This window comes from Pocillopora damicornis, chromosome 8 (genome assembly GCF_964200805.1).
Source record: "Pocillopora damicornis chromosome 8, jaPocDami1.2, whole genome shotgun sequence".
Taxonomy (NCBI): domain Eukaryota; kingdom Metazoa; phylum Cnidaria; class Anthozoa; order Scleractinia; family Pocilloporidae; genus Pocillopora; species Pocillopora damicornis.
Window position 1 is genome coordinate 4,162,242 of NC_142677.1, and position 18,320 is coordinate 4,180,561.

General features: G+C 37.2%; 1 protein-coding gene, 1 long non-coding RNA gene and 1 pseudogene across 17 annotated transcripts; 2 read left to right on the forward strand and 1 right to left on the reverse strand.

Annotated features, from left to right (window-relative positions):
- Positions 1–1,582: 1,582 nt before the first annotated feature.
- LOC149041020 (uncharacterized) lies at positions 1,583–5,759 on the forward strand (annotated as a pseudogene). Its single transcript, XR_016189051.1, has one exon. The product of XR_016189051.1 is annotated as an uncharacterized LOC149041020 (transcript).
- Positions 5,760–6,930: 1,171 nt separating this feature from the next.
- LOC149041021 (uncharacterized) lies at positions 6,931–11,062 on the reverse strand. Of its 2 annotated transcripts, none has more exons than XR_016189094.1 (3): positions 10,702–11,062; positions 7,474–7,631; positions 6,931–7,047 (listed from the first exon to the last, which is right to left on the reverse strand). It is a non-coding gene; the product is annotated as an uncharacterized LOC149041021 (long non-coding RNA). The 2 variants fall into 2 exon arrangements; XR_016189093.1 differs by having other exon boundaries at positions 6,950–7,047; positions 7,406–7,631.
- A 64-nt stretch (positions 11,063–11,126) lies between these two features.
- LOC113684178 (uncharacterized) lies at positions 11,127–17,231 on the forward strand. Of its 14 annotated transcripts, none has more exons than XM_089214310.1 (12): positions 11,127–11,290; positions 11,357–11,426; positions 11,519–11,590; positions 11,901–11,979; positions 12,242–12,358; positions 12,851–13,131; positions 13,646–13,825; positions 13,951–14,139; positions 14,873–15,038; positions 15,188–15,603; positions 15,857–15,914; positions 16,003–16,082. In XM_089214310.1, the coding sequence occupies exons 3-6, from the start codon at positions 11,555–11,557 to the stop codon at positions 12,973–12,975; spliced, it is 357 nt and encodes a 118-aa protein (XP_089070436.1). In that variant the 5' UTR covers positions 11,127–11,290; positions 11,357–11,426; positions 11,519–11,554; the 3' UTR covers positions 12,976–13,131; positions 13,646–13,825; positions 13,951–14,139; positions 14,873–15,038; positions 15,188–15,603; positions 15,857–15,914; positions 16,003–16,082. The 14 variants fall into 14 exon arrangements, with proteins under 14 accessions (XP_089070436.1, XP_089070437.1, XP_089070440.1 ...); XM_089214318.1 differs by adding an exon at positions 12,599–12,672 and having other exon boundaries at positions 11,290–11,426; XM_089214311.1 differs by lacking the exon at positions 11,357–11,426.
- The last annotated feature ends 1,089 nt before the right edge of the window (positions 17,232–18,320 follow it).

Genomic DNA, 18,320 nt, shown 5'->3' on the forward strand with positions numbered 1-18,320 from the left:
ATATACAAGATGTGTATCGGCAAATACATAAAAATTTTATTAACTGGTCTTACTGGTAATTCAGTTTATTTTGTACCTTCTGTTGTGAAGTGTTGTCTTTAATTTGCAAAGGTTTTCGCATATGGAGTAGAGATTCTCGCTATCATCTTCATCTGAATCGGCTAGATTGGTCAAACTCCTTCGAATATCTTTCGTCCAGTCGTCAAAAGTTACGACATTTTGGAAACTAAAATGAATTTGAAACGCTTGAATCGCGAATTTTAATTCCCTTCTTTTGTATTTGCCGGCCTTGTTTTGAGATCGCAAAAGTATAACCCCGCAAAATACCGTCTCACCAAAATCATAAAAGTTCTCGCCACATAAAGTACCACTGAGTAAGGTGGAAGAACCGATCTTCTCAGATAAGTTGCAGTTGAAGTGATTGCCAAAAAGAAGCCTGAAATCCTGAGAAGGTTCAAAATCGGAGGGGTTTCAAGCCCGTGCCTTCCGAGACTATAACTGAGCTGCGTAGCCGCATGAAGGAAGAGGGAACGGCCAAATTTAAGTAGGTCCTCAGGTTAGATGGTCCGACGGTGCTCAACTAGTATCTGGGAGGAGCGGGTCCGAATCCCGTCGAAGCCTGATTTTTTTCACAACCTACTATTCTGCAACTGCATCGTTTCTTCACTCTAAGTGCTTATTCTTATCCCTTAACTTTCGCAAAAAAAAACAAACAAACAAAGAAATGACGGGGTACTCTGCATCAATGTAAATCTCTAAAAATCAGTAAAATAGAGAACCTTTGACGCTGGAAATGATCTGTGGTTTCATTTTCATACGGGTATGTCTCCCATGTCTTCACTTTTGTATCACGGTTGGCAGTCGTACAAGTCAATCTCGGAAAAATTACACGATCTTGAAAACTGGTGAGAAAAATGAAAGTCGAACAACCAAGGCGTGATTAGAGGCGCTCGTAACTAGCCAGAAAATTACTTTGGCTTAGGTACAGGGGGAAGGTGAAGGAGATTGTGCAGCGACGAGTCACATCTTTTCTGGTTACACTACTAAGCGTGCAATTTGCCTCAGAAAGTAAAAGCCTTCGCCATACTTGTGATTGTCTTTTCAAAGCCTCTATCAAAATAATTTCGGATTAATGACACTTACAGCACCTATCCATTTCAGTTTCCGAAAAAAAGTCTAGAAATGCATGCAGTAACAAAAACGGCGAAAATTCGTCAAAATCATGAAATCCGCCAAGCTGATTTCGCTCTGACGAATTTGACTACAATTCGTCAAAATCGTCAAATCCATGAACAACCACTCGGTTTGACAACATTTCGTTAAATCTGCCATTTCGGTCACTGTGTACATTTCTACACTTAAGTAAAGATATGTTCAGGGAGTTTCCTCTCTCCGTTTCCCATATCAGCTTCCTGAGTAGTCGAGAAAAGATGGAAACAAACCATTGGTTAGTTGACAGCTGTAACTTTGCCAAGAATTACAATTGTAGCTCTTATCATAAAGAAACTGTAAAATCTGTAGCAATGACTGACCGGAAGTCACCATACTTTCATTATTTCAACTCACGACATGATGCGATTTTCATCTGATCGAAAACAGTGAGAATACAAACGCTAACAATGGATAATCTGAAGGAATTACTTAAACCAAAAACGTTTAACACAGTTAGCCATGCCGCAGTCGTTGTTTGGATCCTGATCGGTGTAATCTTCCTTGGCATTTTTGCAGACGCAGAACACAGCGAATCCAGGTATGATTTCCGCTGTGGCGGGGCGAAGAGTGAAAACATCGACCTTGTCCGTGGAAGATGTTTCGAGTTATACGAGAAGCAGTATAACAAACGCGACGTTCCTATCTATGCCTTTGTGATCATGAACTTTTTCTTCATCGGAACTGTCTGTGCTATATACTCCCAAATAGCGAGCCGTACAGTCGATCAACTGTCGCCAAGCGCTCGTAACGATGATCTCGAGGGGCAGTTGCGCGACCAAGGAAACGCACTTTCTAGTAAAAAGCTGTTTATCGCTTACTGCTGTCAACTTTTCGCAAGGATTGTTTAGGAGTTCTCTTCATGGTTCTTCAACAGTTACTTTATCCTCTGGACTTCCCCCCCAACTTTCCTTGTTATCTAACCTCTGGAGGGAGTCAGCCAAGGAATTCTACTGGCGTCTGGCACGAGTGTCATAATCAACGAGCAACTAAGAAAAACTCCTGGATGCGCGCTGTTCTTGTCGTGAACGGAATTTTTCTCTTTGGCATTCTGTTAGAAACCGTCTATATTTTGTTACGAGCGCGGAAAGAGGATAGTTTCATGGAAAATTTCAAGTTTCTAGAGGCTCACCTGAATCTGCCAAGCAAGTCTCAACAATTCCGAAAACCACCGCTTCAGGAATTCATCGAGAATACAAAGAAAATTATTAAAGAAGAGACAAATCAACCTCCCCAACTCCGGTCGCCTTTTTCAAGTACTCCCGGCGAAGGACGCCCAGCTAAACATTTGACTCTGGATCAGATTTACACAAACCTTGTCGTTGTTCCAGACATGGCTAATTATGACTTTACTGGAGACAGACGGCAGAAACTCGAAGTCTACACCAGATCGGGTGGGGAAAACACAACACCAAGAGGGCCGGATGACATTCTTAACCACGAAAACAAAAACGTTTTGATTGTTGGTCGTCCCGGAATCGGAAAGACACTTTGCTGTACCAAACTCCTCAGAGACTGGGCATTTCACAAAGTATTCCATGAATCATCTGATGATAAAATTCATTTTCATGCTGCTTTCTTCATCAAATTCAGAGCATTCAACGCGGCAACCGACCTTAGCCTCCGGGAACTGCTCACATCGTCAGAACATTCCCCCTCAGATCACATAGATGATGAAGTCTGGAATTACATCCTTGAGAACCCCCAAAGAGTTCTCCTGATTTTCGACGGAATCGATGAATTTAAACATAAGTCAAAGATCGGCGAGGAAAACTTCGAGCCTCAATTTAAAAACCGCGCAGACGAGAAGATGCCCTTGTATGCTCTATACGAGAAACTCGCGACTGGGAAACTTCTCAACGGAGCTGCCGTTTTGACAACCACAAGACCTACGGCTTTGTCATGCATCGAGCGTGTTAATTTCGACAAAGTCTTCGAGATCCTCGGCTTCTCATCCGAACAAGTCGAAGAGTACGTAACCAAATTTGCTGAGGAGGACAAGCATGCGGGCAAAACAATATGGCGACACATCGGCGGCAACAGGAACATTCTCTCTCTATGCTACATTCCTGCGAGTTGCTTCATCATTTGCTCAAGTCTCTTTCAAATGGCGAAGTTCTACGGTTCTAAAAGTCTAAGTCTACCAACGAAATTAACAGATATTTACAAGAAAGCAGTGAAAATATTTTACTTGAGACACAACGAAGAATTCCGCGGCAAGAATTTCACTCGCGAAGATTTTGAATCAGATAATTTGCCCCCTAACGTTGAAAAGAAATTCGAAAAACTTGAAAAAATGGCATTTGAAGGAATTAAAGAAGGAAGGCTGGTCTTCGGGGGAAACGAAGTACGCGGATTGGAAGGCAGCGCTCTTTTTCACCGCTTACCCGACCGTGAAACTACCCCGCTAAAACGTGAACAACAATTCTGTTTCATTCATTTAACAATGCAAGAGTTTTTCGCTGCGAGGCACCTAGCAAAAATGGATGAAACAGAACTGAGGAACTTTGTTTCTACGAACATCGCGGACAGCAAATGGCAGCTGGTTTTTCAGTTTCTTGCAGGACTAATGAACGAGAAAGAAAACCTACCGAGCGAAATCATCACAGACCTTCTTCCTGTGGAAACTGTAGAGGAAGAAAGCGAGTTCTACAACGAAGAGTGGCCAGAGGATATGGAGCCAAGGAAACTAACTTGTTGGCCGACTAGAGACAAAAAACATTTAGCAGTGACATTATTTAAATGCATTAACGAAAGTAGTGAGATGGAGGAAATAGTTCAGAGAAAACTACAACAAATTAACTTTAATTTTGTAAATTTTAATCGTTGTCAACTCACACCTGTTGATTGTGCTTCAGTAGTTACTGTACTTAAGAATGTTCAACAAATTTCACATTTGCATTTGGCTTTGAATAACTTTGGTCCATTAGGTTGTTTTGAAATTTGTAAGTTGTTAAAATGTAGTAAATCTCAACTGAGCTGGTTAGACCTCACATGGAATCAATTGACAGACGAAGGAGCAAAGTATTTAGCTGAAGCCATCAACAACAACAACTGTCAGCTACGCACGTTAATCCTCTCAGCAAATAACATCTCAGAAATTGGAGCACAGCACTTGGCTGAAGCCATCAACAACAACAACTGTCAGCTACGCACGTTAATCCTCTGGGAAAATAACATCTCAGACATTGGAGCACAGCACTTGGCTGAAGCCATCAACAACAACAACTGTCAGCTACGCACGTTAAACCTCAGAGCAAATAACATCTCACACATTGGAGCACAGCACTTGGCTGAAGCCATCAACAACAACAACTGTCAGCTACGCACGTTAAACCTCTCAGGAAATAACATCTCAGACATTGGAGCACAGCACTTGGCTGAAGCCATCAACAACAACAACTGTCAGCTACACACGTTAAACCTCTCATTCAATAACATCTCACACATTGGAGCAAAGTACTTGGCTGAAGCCATCAACAACAACAACTGTCAGCTACGCAAGTTAGAACTCTACAACAATAACATCTCAGACATTGGAGCACAGCACTTGGCTGAAGCCATCAACAACAACAACTGTCAGCTACACACGTTAGACCTCACATACAATAACATCACAGAAGCAGGTAAACAACACGCAAAGAATTTACTTAGCAATAGTCAGTCTAACTGTCGCCTTATTATCTAACATCGCCAGTTCACAAATAATTGTGAAATCTGGAAAAAAATTAAATAATCACTTACAATTCAAAAGGTGAGGCAACCAGCTCAGTGACAATTACAACACAACCACAAAAATCGTGAATGAACGAAAGAAAACAAAGTTTGTGAAGCGCTTAGAGCAGAGAGATTATTTGAACCGGATCGAAATGAAGAAAAGTGAACCAATGAACATGTTTATTGAGAACAAAGGATGTCAAAGTGTCTTTTTTTGTAAACGAACCAATAATATTGAAGTAAAAACACAAAACTTACTGCATAGAAAACAAACAAACCTCGGACCTCTCAGGAAACTTTATCATTTTATGATTGGTTTATTTTGATCCTAAATTTACTGTATGCTTTTGTATGATTTGATCATTTATGTCTGTCACAAGAAATAGTTTTGCTTAGTTTATTGAAGTTTTTTTGGAGATTATAGGCGGATCAGATGAGTAAATACGATTCAGATCGCTTGCAAGGATAAAAGTTTTCTTTTTTTTTTTAGTTTGTTTTTCTTTTTTTGTTTGTTTTTCTTTTCAATCAAAAGAATCCGGTTCGAGTAGTTTCATACTGTACACAAATTGTAAATATGTAAACCATTACTATTCAAATACAAAAGACTTTATTGTAGGTTAGTGGTGTGAGACATATATTACGTAACACAATTTTTTAAGGCGTATGCAGTAGCTTTAAATATTGGAGTGTTTTTGCACATATTTTTTGCCTGTTACTATTACCATGATAAAATGAAAAACTTTGACAGTTGAGATTTCACTGACCAGTATTTGTAGATAAGAGCAGAACTCCTAAGTTTATCAGATGATTGATGAATAAATCATGTAAGCAGATTTATTCTTTGTGTTGCTATCAATTCTATCAATTCATTTTCTAACCCCTTTGGTTAGACATATCAGACAGAGTAAAGAGCTTTACAAAAAGCTTTGAAACAAAACAAAAATTGGACAAAGGAAGACAATGGGGGTGGGGCAGGGGAAGGAGGGGTTGGTAAAGCCTTCTCAATATCAAACAAAAGTAGAAATTTATCTGAGAAACATGAACAGCTCAAATAGAGGCTTTTTTCAGTAGTACCTTTTTTTTAGCAGAGATAGCACCCTTCTTAAAATCAACTGTTGCCCTGCCTTAAGTTGAAATACAAAATTATTCCAACCCTATTTTAAACCTAGACCAAAATTACACACCCTGTCTTAAACCAGCAATAAAACATCTTTAAAAAATTAAATGAAAATAGCTTATCACCTCAAATAAATGCCCAACCAGATATTGAAAATTCTGGTCCAAATTTTCATCATGTTTAATTTTTCATAATATGCATGTTTAGTTTTGAGAATTTGGTATTGGATCAACTAATAATCCCCTCCCCTGGCTGATATTTTCTTCAATCCCATCACTTGTCTGCTTGATATTGTATTGATATTGTAAGGAGAAATTCTGTCTTGGTCACTCATGGGATTGAAAGGCTTAAAGGGTTAACACACAATGAAAAATTGCTTGACCCTATTTTTAATCAAGTTTCTTTCACAAGTTAACAAATATTCAATACCCTATTTACATGAACATGTGAATCTGTCACCTACTAACAATTTTAATCTTAAGTATTCATAACATCTATAACCCTAATGCTTTCTTTTCTCTGAAGCTTATGACCCATTAACTCCCAAGGACTGATTGCTACTTCTCCCCTTCAGCTGCTATACATTTCATTGTAAATTAATTACAAGAATTTGAGGTTAGATCAAGATAAAAACTTGAAGGTATTCTCATTACCTTATGGATACAAAAAGGAGAAGCTACGTGTTAATCACTTCCAGGAAGTAAAGGGTTAAGATGTGCACATCTGCAATTATTGTTAAGAGTTCTTTGTCTCAATATAAACAAATTGGGCTTTAACTTGGAGTAGAAGAGCACAGAACACGTCATCACAATGGAATGTGCTGCACATCAAATTCATCACCTTAGAGAATGTGTAAAAATATGTGATATGTCAGTTAGCTTACTCACAAGCATTTTAACTTGGTACATCTATCATCTTGGTAGTCTGGAAATGTGGAATTCTGGAAATATGCCAATAATTCTTTAGCTTAGTTGCATGTATCTTCTGTCTGGAAATGTGAAAATCTGGAAATAGTAAAAGGATATGGTTTTAACTTTGGTTCTGAAAACATTCAATTTTCTTTGTAGCCCACTGTCATGCTTCTCCTATTTCTACTTCATTCAGTAAAGAAAAATCCTTAATCTATCAAACACCTTTGTTTTGTTCAATTTCCCAACAGAAACATGGGAGATGAGAGAGACAAAAGTTCAAAGAGAAGGGGGGGGGGGAGAGAAAAGAGAGAACCAAGGGGGGAGGGGTATAACAAAGGTTACAAAGGTGGTGAAAATGATGACAATGAAAACAAAAATGTTGACCCTGGTAAAATGAAGATCAACTGTACCAATACAACTCAACAAAAAAGGGCTTAGAAATAACAATTACCTCAGCATATATGGTTTGCCCTTTTTCTTGATATCACTTTTATGGCACAATTCACAAGTTTTCTTTACCTTTTGTTTGAACCATGTCAACAGAAATGATGTGTGCATGTATTTTAATGAGCCAGAACAGTAGCACAGAGTTTTAGGAGCTTGTTCTCCTGAAGGGTGATAAATACAGCAGATGCTCTGACTCAGACAGATCAGAATTTTCTGAAAATTCACATTTCCTGAAAAAGAGTAAAGATTCATTTTTTAATGATTTTTGAGTTATTAGCTAAAATACAAAATATATGACCCTATGTTGGCGTATCAAATGGTATTTACCTTGGATGGGGGCATTAGGATATGTATCTTACATTAATCTGACTTCTGCATTAGGGTATGTACTATCTCACACTAATCACATCACAGCAATGAGGTTTGCTTTCACCAATCAGAGTGTTACAGTATTGTCCCTCATGCCAATCACATCATAAAATTAGGGTACTGCAATATGTTGCAATGGAATCAAACTAACAAACACCAAAAATAGCATTAACAAAGAATTATGAGCTCATCTACCCAGTGCAATAGTTAATTTCTTCTAAGAACTTCTGTGACGCTTGCGACGAAAGAGGAAACTTCGAGGGGTGTCGCTATGCGTGTTTTCTAAGTGTCGCTGATGTGGGGACAATTTTACCGGTCGTAATGAAACCACGAAAACCAAGATGACTATCAACGGTGTTTATTTAAATCACGGTCACGATCACGATCGTAAACTGAAATTGCAATAATATTATAACGAAAGCATGAATCTAATTGAATTGGTGCGAAAGGCATGAATGAAACGCTTTAAGTGCTTATGTCAATAACGCGATTAAAATAACAACAATAAAATGTGGGCGTTACTGTGAGCGTCTAGTTATTTCAAAATACTCCTTTGATTTCAAGATAATTAGTTGTACTGTTGTACAACACAGTACATATGTGCGCTATCGCCCAAGGTAAAAAACTAAACTTAAACATATAGAATTAAAACTAACAAAATCACTTACATATCGGTCCCGCTTGTGCCAAAGGTTTGGAACGAAAGACGAAGTTATTGCTGTTCAAGGTGAAATCTTACAAAACTCTGGCTTATAGGGACGCTAATTTAGCTTTTATATGCGCGTGGTGACGCTAAAATATCCGATTTCAAACCAATAGGGAAAAAGATAAACATTGTAACTAAGATCGTAACTAGGCACGCAAATTAAAGTAATTGACAATTGATCTAATAAAAAAAAAAAGGCTGTTCTTTGTTTGATATCCTTAACAACTTCATTGCTATGACCTGTAGGAGGTTAGAAAGGTGGTCAGGGAATTTTTTTTCTACCATTTAGAAGTTAAAACATATTTTGTGTAACACTCCTTTGCTTACAACACACATGCCATTGGCTTAAGGCCTTTTATGAAATTATCACTAGAACTTTTGTTTTGGAAGGGCTAGTGTTTTGCTGATTAGGGTAAAAATTGTGCAAAGCATTTGCATAAAGCAGATTTGATCAATAATCTAGTTTTTGCCTTTTGATTGCTATTTTTGCTAAAGCTGAAAAGATCACAAAGTTATATTTACTTTTTGCATCAACTGTGATGTGGACTATCTATTTATTTTTGCTTTTAAAAGTTCTCCATGCTTCTGTTAGTCATCTTGTGTTTAAAAGTTATTTTCCTGATACAATTACATGTTAACTTGTTGCTATGGACTAGACTTTCTCAGATAGTATGCCATTTTTCAGTAAACAACCTACATTTTACAACATAATTACACTCCACTAAAAGAATTTCACATGGAACTAAATGCTATTTTTAGCCAATTTTCCATGCAGTTCTCATGTGCTAAGAAATTATCTACCAATCAAATTCGCTTTTAGCTGCATAGGACTTTACCCTATCACATGTCAATTCCTTCTAGACAGCCTGAGGCAAAGTACAGATAGGCAATTACCAAATAAAGAGCCCATGTTGTTATGCTTTGAAATATGATACTTTTCTCACCACTTTTCTGCACTAATGTTGTTCATTTTTGCTAACAATTATTCAGACACCAGTGGCAATAGATCATAAAATGTTTCTCTCAGTTTATTTCTGATAAATTGGAAGATTTTGTTTTTTTTGCTCTCCATTTAACATCTTTATTGGAATCTTTCAAAGGTAAATACTCTTTTTCTTTTACAAAAATGTAAAAATCAGTTGCTTAGTTTCCTATTTTGACCCAACCATCAAAAAAAAAAAATACTCTTGCATGCATAGTATGCCTATGTTTTAAGTATGCCCTTGTCAGTAACTAATAACAACAGTGAAAGAGAATTTTTGGACAAAAATAAGGGGTGTTTCAGCTCAGGGACAGTACTTGAAGTGTTACCAAGAGAATAATTTTGCCTTTCACTATCCCTACAATTTAATGGGAGGCCTGTTAGACAAATTAAGAATTAAAACACAACTATCATACCTCATGGCTGACAAAGATAAATGCTATTAAGTGGCAACTATGGTATTCTGTATTTCCTTTCTTCACATTTTCAATTTGTTTTTTTCTCTTTTTTTATTCTTCTTTGGTATTTTTCTTTAAGGAAACAAAAAATCTCAAACCACTACCTACGGTTAAAATCAAGCAGAGGGTAAATAGTATACTAAATATTTAACTATCATAACAACACTCTTTAGTATGACACACTGTGCAGCAATTGGAATCATCATTTGCATGAATGTACTTCTGACACTATGGGGCACTATGGTAAGACTAAACTCTTAAAGATTCCCTGCCTTTCTGTAGACATACAACCAAGCATATCTATTTCCCAGAGAAAAATGGAAAACTGAAATACTCCTAAACTCCACCAACTTGGGGAGGAGGTTGATTAGGAAGAGGAACAGGGGGCTGGTTTCACTTTGGTATTCACAGGTGACTCATAATTCTCAAACACTGTTTCACAATCTCATTGGGAAATCATCAAAAGAATACTTTAAAGGCCTGTTAACAGCTTCATCATCTGGAAAATTAGCCAAATGTTCTTTAAGAAGTATAAAGCAACTAACTACAGGGGAAGCAGAACTGGGAGCAGCAGAAGCTGAGGGAAACGTTGGGGGGGGGGGGGGGGTCAACAACTACACATTCAAACAAAACTATCATTCAAATGGAGTAAAATTATCACGTTCAACATGAACATACTGATCTACTGCGAAAAATAGAGTTAACTTTGATAATTCTTGTGGATATGCATTCAAAAATCAAGGTTGCTATGTTGAATTTGTACCAAATGAAAACATTTCACTCACTAAAAGCTGCAGACTCTTCCTCCTGCAGCTCCTCGTCGTCACCACCTTCTCCTTCCCTAAAATATCAACATGACGATGTTTGCGTTCCGCTTGTTCCTTGGAGTTAGCTAATACAAAATAAAAGCCAGTCTATGACTTCACGTGCATCTGTTGTATAGTTAAGGGGAGTAAAACGTACAACTGTGAGAACGTTTGATGAGGCAGCTTTCACGTTCAAATCGATAACAATGTCAACATGCAGAGGTGAGACCCTGAAAAACATGATTCCGAAGAGCGATGGCCAGTGTCAGGGCTGAACCAAGACGAGTCACAAGAGATACGATCTAACGAGTGTCCCACGATAATTCGCCATTTTGAAACCGTGAGGGGCTTTAGGACGAAACCACCAGCTGCTGGTACACTTCATGATACATACACCACCTATTACAGTGGCCATCATTATGGCGGAAAGAAAGAACGCGTTTTAATTTTATCACATTTTATAAAAAGGAGCAAGTATATTTCTCGGCGCTGACATTCATTCTTCCATAGCTCTTTTGTTTTGTTACAACGAGCATATCAGACTTTCCCGGAGAATCGTGATCGTGTGGTATTTTTGTATTTAATTTTTTTAATTCACACCGATCCATTTTCGATATTTCTTATTTTTTTTTAGGAAGCCCAAAGTCACGAGGAGGATCCCCCAGCTACTGCTGGTCGTGCAAGAAAAAGAAAGTCCTCTTTTTGTAAGTTTTATATTTCACGTGTGGGAGCATGATTTCATTGTTCAGGTTGCAAGCTGTTGTATATGAGATTTTCATTTTCTATTTTCTCTCAGGTGGCGTTTGAGACAGACTCAAACAAGCGTAACCAGATGGATAGACGGTACATGAAGTCTATGCAAACAAAAGTATTTCAGTGTTTCCTTTTTTTAATTTTATATATATATTTTTTATATTTATTTATTTATTTATTTGAATTTCCCAATGTAATTTAACAAGACTTTAAATAAAAACTGTTTTTTAAGCTCATGATATCGGGGTTGAAATTGTTTGTATCTAAATCCCTTACAATGCAGCACCTCAGGATTTTTTTTTATTCTAAACTAGCCCTACCTTCCTTCCTTCCTTTCTTCCTTTCTGTCTGTCTGCCTGGCTTTCTTCCTCTATTTTTTGCTCTATTTCTCTCTTTTTGCTTTATTTCTCTCTTTTTGCTTTTAGATGCAAGAATGGTATGCTAGGACTAAGCTGTCAGCACTCTGCTTTGCATTTTGGAAAGGCCAGTTCTGGATTGCAACAGGTTTAATGCTTTGACAGTTTAAGGCACTGATTGATGTTATTTATAGCCCACAGTATATTTTAAGTCATGGAAGATATGGAACATTTTTCTGATTTCTCATTCACTTCTCTATACAAGTAATACTTATTTTAACTAGTTTAATTCATTAAATTCTGAGTGCATTTTAACATCATTTTGTTTTGCATCTGTTATAAGTACCCACCTTTCTGCTTCCAGATTTTAATTTACAGTACAATACAGTTTGAATGTTTATTTCCTATAGTGCAACAAGTTCAAGCTCAAGAAATGGCAGCTGATGATGACATACCACCAGAAGACCCTGTGCAATTAAGAGTGGTAGATCTGAGGAAAATGGTTGTTAGGGAAGTCAAAAAAGATGGTAAAGAAATTTAAAAAAGCAAACTAGATAAACGGTTCGTTTTTCACAAATGCAAACAATTTTGGGGGTGATATACTTAAAAGGCTATGCAATTTGTCTATTCTAATCGTACAACCCACAAGTTTGTTTCTCTAAAGTGCTAAATTGAATAGTAACGCAGTTGTTAAATGTAAAAATTTAAGCACCCACTGTCAATTTTCCCATAAATTTGCAGAATATATATGGTGTATTTTCATGTAGGGAGATCTGAGCCTGGATGGGGGAAAGAAGCATGCTGACCAGTTTGGTGGCCTGAAGAAGTTGAGTTCACAGAAGTAAATAAAAGCAGCAAGCAACCACATCTGGACAATTTAATTTCAGTAATGCATTCATACAGAAATCGGAATCAACGACAGCACCCTCAAGAGGTTGACATCACAGTAAATAGTTCTGCTCACAGTCCTGTGATTCCCATTCCTGTATCATCAGCACCAGCTTCTACTTTTATTTCAGATCCTCCCTCATCTGCCCCTGAAGTTTTTGCAAGCCCCATTTGCCCTCCTGCTCCTTCATCAACACCTGCTGTCACCACTTCCATTTGTGATTGTACCTTGGCTACTCCTGAAGGTCACATTTAACCTTCTCTTGTATTTGAGGACATTGTAAAGAAGAAATTTGGGAGTGAATCAGTTTACTGCGGTAATATGTGGCAATCTGTACTGCAAACCTGCAGTAAACTGAATCAGATCCAAACATCAAAGATGCTGAGTATTCTTGGAAAACTGAATGAAGACGTAAGCTTCCTGTTATTAATTGAACTCCTTTTTGATCATTACTTTTTTTGTGCATGTATGTGTGGCAAACAAATAAACAAACATACCATTTCGTTTATTTATTTCACAATTTAATCAAGTCTAGGATGCAAGTATTTTGTTTTGAATTTACTATTCCTGAACATTTCTCTATGTCATTTCATCAGCTGTCAGCTTAAGTTTTAATACCAGTTGTTCAGGTAGAAGCTTGGTAAGGGGGCTATGTCCAAGCAGTTTGGTCCTACTAACTCCAAAAGGTGGATATTGTTTGTTTAAGGGTCCACTAATGCCAGGCCAATTCCAGTTCTTTAGTGTGATGTTCAAAAAGTTTTTTTTTCAACTTGATGATTAGGGTTGGGGCCTATAATGAGGAATCCATCATGAGGGCAAACAATCATGAGAGTTAATTAACAGCCTTTGACTATTAATATTAATGTTATTTTGTTTATCAATTTGTGATCTACCTATTAATGCAAGGTGTTTTTTCCTTTCCTAGACTCAAATCCATACAATCATAAAGCCCCAAATTGCAAGGGACATTTTAGGGTGCATGGTCAGATTGCCTTGGGAGGTGAATTTAAGTTTATCTCCTCACAGCCTGGAACATCTCCCGAAGATCTCTCTATGTCAGCTTATCAGCAGCAAGAATCAGCGCAGACTTCCTGAGCAGTAAAAAGTTCAGTAAAAGTTATTAACTTGGAACAATTATCATCATCATTATTATTGTTACTATTATCATTATTTTCATTTCTAAATTTTATTGTATTGGCTGTTATTAACTTTATATTCTATTGCTTTTAGAGATTTTCCAGCTATGTTGACCAGTCCATTTGTGAGCTTGGTCTGGAGCCATTCTCCTCAAGTGGGGATGGAAACTGCTTTTATATTTCACTTTCCATACTCATGTCTGGGCATGAAAGTGACGTTTAATTTTTTAGACCAGGTGCAGCAATGTATGGTCTTGCTCACTATGACCACATTGTTGATGAAGTAAGAACAATCAGTTATTTTTTGTTATGCTTGCTAAGCTTATTAGTGTACAATTTTAACATCCTTGTTTTATGTTTTAAGTGAACTTTAACAGAGGTTTACCTCTGGATCTCCTTTTCAAAGCTGAGACTGAGGCATGTAAATCAATCTTAAATTAATTTTTTGAAAACTTATTTATTAGTTCTTTCTTTAGGTGCTTGCTTGTTATACAGAAATATTTTAATCCAGCTGTTAGAGAAATTTGCTACTTTGATATTCTCAGATTACTTAGCAAGCAATATAAGGTTGTGGTTTTTTTCGTTATCCTCTAAACACTAACTGCCATTCATGTCAATTCATTTCTTTTCATCAACTTCATTTGTTACATTAACTGCTTGCAAAACCTAAAATCCTTTGATCACTTTTGATAATTACACAATGATTTTTTGTGCACATGGTTTTCAATCATATTTGACAACTGTCCAATAAACTAATATTTGTAGTAGATGGATAGATAGCTTTATTAAAAATCCCATGGCAGCCTAATAAGGCTGAATTGCATGATTATTTACAATACAATACTGGCTAAAATTGTAGGAATAGTAGTCATCTCAGTATCGTGTTAACCGTTCCTGTAGTTAGTTATTACCCTCTCCTTAGAAGTAACTAAACTGCATTTTGAAAAATTATATTCCGTTCGCAATATAACTTTAAAAGGAGTTACTCTGTGCTTCTGTCATATCTCTTTTTACAGAATGCGTGGCATTTTAGTGATAGAGGCGATGCTTTGTAGTGGGCAGCCAGTGTGAGCCTTTCACCAAACGAGGTTCAGGAAATTAAAGGCAAATCCATTCAGGAAATTGTCGCAAAAAGTGTCCAAAGCCAAGTCTTCAATGCCTTAAAGAATTTTACTGATATTGGTAACTAACTTGTTACTTGTTCGTTTTAAGGACTGGCTCACATTCTTTTGAATAAATTGCACGTCTTTATCATCTTATTACAACCAGTTATCAGCTCGTTTCTCCAGGCATGTTGACATTACAATACTGACATACGCAGTTTTTTTAAGAACTCCTCCAGGTAACCTTTGCTGCTGGCTTTTTGAAGAAGCCAATACAACAGCACTGCGAACTGTCTGGGGCTGTCTGGTACAACACAAAACAAAGTCCTCCTTGTTGCTTCCAGCCAGACAGGGAAGAGGTACCTTTTCACATCATCTGGCTGCCACTCACAGGACAAGGAAACACCTTCAACCATATAAGTCCCCTTCTGCCATGGAAATGTGGTGCATTAGATGCTTTCTTGTGCGTTTTTCAGGCGAGGATTTAACACCCAACTTTCAAGTCGCAATGAGATGGTGCAGTGCCTTACTTGCTTTGAGTGCGACCACTGCGTTTGTTTGGGCATTTCTTTCGAAGAGGCCAAGGATTCCACCATAGTGGATTGTGGCTGCACGTTGCCCCACCCATATCGGAGCCACGACATGTGAGTGTACAGTGGAATCCCTATTGTTCGAACCTCCTGATAACTCGAACCCTTGAAATGCTGTTTCCCTTCCCTCAGTCGAACACTGTAACTTTACCCCGATTCCTTATTATTTGAACAAAGTTTTATTTATCATGAATGTTGGAAAAAAATCTTGATTCCACTGTACTTTCTCTGCTGCTTTTTTGTTTTGGCTCGTTTATAATGTTTTTAAACGTAGCTTACTGTTCATTTTATCTATTATATTTTGTAGACCGGTGTACTCAAACCAAGGTAGCATTCTACGGTTTCTTGCGAAGGCATATTTGAAGGTTTGTACGTTAACGATACACTTATTATAAAGATTTTATCAAATCTAAATTACGGGTTAAAGTTTGTATTGCTTCCTTTCATTTTCAGACATCAACAACAGAACTCCTAATTAACAAAAGTATACATTAAGGTTGGCACTGAACACCAAACATCGTCCTTTGTCGCACAGAGACTTGATGAGGTTGGTAGCAACTGGACCCCTCGGAGGACACGCGGTAATTCCATTTGTAGATTTAAAAATGTCTGAACAAAAATAATTGCCATACCTAGGATCGCTTGTAGGATATCGACAATTACTGATTGTGTACAGGGACAAGTTGCTTTGCGACGTAATTTCGTTTTTTCAGTGTTCTTTAAAAGATGATTGTTTAAATGCCATTATTCCGCATAACGCAAAAATAATATGCTCGCACGGCCTAAGTTTAGTTTAGTTTCGAGATTTACGGCTCTCATGGTACACAACATGCAGGGTGTTTAAAACTAACAAAAAAGTAAAGTGACCTTTGCGTTTTTTATCTAGTGCCTATTGACATTATGATCCCTTCGTTTTCAAACAAACAGGCCGAGCGTATGACAGCAGTTGCAATGCCTATCATTGCTTCACTTACGAAAGACCTTTCCCTACTGACCCGGCTCTTTATGGATGTGATGCTACCAGAAGTATTGTATTTGAAATTGTTTCTAGAACGGCACGGCTTATGGTTTAGTTTCTGAAGACTTATCATATTTTAATCTTTCAATTACTTACCGCGACTTTTCCAGCTTAAAAAAGGGAGTTTTTGATGACAAGCCTTATCCGTGACGGTCACCTCCAAACTTGCCTAGTGTTTTACATGTAACTTTTTGGGTTAACAGGTTTTCGGTATGCTATATTTCCAGAGGGTGTACACTGCAAAGCGTTTCTTATTTAGGAAGTTATTTTAAACCACAATTGTCTAAAAAGTTCATGCTTTTTCTTCTTATCTTTCAGAGCATAATCAAGTTCATCATGGAAAAAGAGGATCTCAATTATTTTAGAGCTTCAATTTTCTTTCAAAATAGTCTTGTTTCGGCAGCAACTTCATAGATAGTTTTAGGCTCACTTTGCCAAACATAATTGTCGGTTTTATTACATAATCATGACAAACCACATATCAAATTGTGGTCAGCAATACATTGGCGAAAGTTTTGATTCAGGTGCTTCAGGAAATTGAATCCAGTCCGCTCTTAACTTCGCGTATTTTATCGTGTACTTTCTTATGTTTGATACAAATAGTGCGGTGGTTTAGTTATATATTGAAAACCCTTAATAACAGGAATAAATTTCAAGAAAATAATACAGTTGTTGGTGGTTATACGACTTAAGTTATTTAAAATGAAATAATTATTAGGTGCTACACCAGGTCACTTCTTTAAACCAACGAGAAAAATCCCTCATTTTCACACTTCCGATACGATGTACCTTTTCTATGCAGCCTTTTTTCCTTAGTGTGGTAAATCTATCTATCATAAGCATTTGTACCAAAACAGGAAGGGTATTTAAACGAAACCGCAACACAAAAAAGGCCCAACTCATTTGATAAGTATGTTTAAATTACTCTGAATAAACCGGAATGATGACGTTACGCGGACAAAACAATCGAAACTTTGTCCGACTTAAGAAAATCATTTACATTGCAATGAACAGCCTCGTAGTCAGTCAAGTGTTACTAATCATGATCAAGATTAGAAAGGGAAACAAAAGGCAAGAAACTATTTTCTATCATTTAGTCTTGTTAATATATATATTTAGGCAAGCCTAAAAGCGGAGCTCCACGGTTATGTGTTGTTTACTGCACTTAAGAATATATTTTTTTCCATTCTGGTAAATAAGCGGCTGAAATATTAAAAGTACAGTTTATAGTGGATCATCGGTGTTGAATTAAAATCGCCTACGGTTAAACTAAATACTTTCATGACAAAGCAAAATCTGCCCATGGCACCTCAAATGATCTTGAGACGCAATCAGTTAAATGAACTCAAGATGTTCAAAATTAGCTCACAGCAACAACAAAAGACAAAACACGTAAAAATCAAAACAAAACAGAGAGTAGAAACCAGTTTTGAAACTGTACGAAATCAAATAATTTCTTCGCAGCGGGAGAAAATGCCGAAATGTGGAAATAAACAGAAACAAGAGATCAATTACTTTATGAGATGAAGCCTCAAATTCCCAACAAACAGTCGCCGAATGAAACAAACTTGAAAGAAACTTCAAAACGATTAATTTTCATTCAAGATGCAGACAAGAAAGAAATTGAAAAGGGCGGGAATGTTCGAAATAAAATAAGACAGGCCGTTTTGCATTGGACAGCCTGTTCAAATTAATTTAAATCCACACTGTATTACCACGCTAAAATAAATTACGGTCAATTTTCATTCAAGAT

Bases quoted from the DNA above. Each gene is read 5' to 3' on its own strand.
- LOC113684178 (XM_089214307.1), top strand. From the start codon at position 15,413: ATGCTTTCTTGTGCGTTTTTCAGGCGAGGATTTAACACCCAACTTTCA. The intron at 15,604-15,856 runs GTGAGTGTACAG...TATATTTTGTAG, and splicing joins CCATATCGGAGCCACGACAT to ACCGGTGTACTCAAACCAAG. The intron at 15,915-16,476 runs GTTTGTACGTTA...TCAAACAAACAG, and splicing joins TTGCGAAGGCATATTTGAAG to GCCGAGCGTATGACAGCAGT.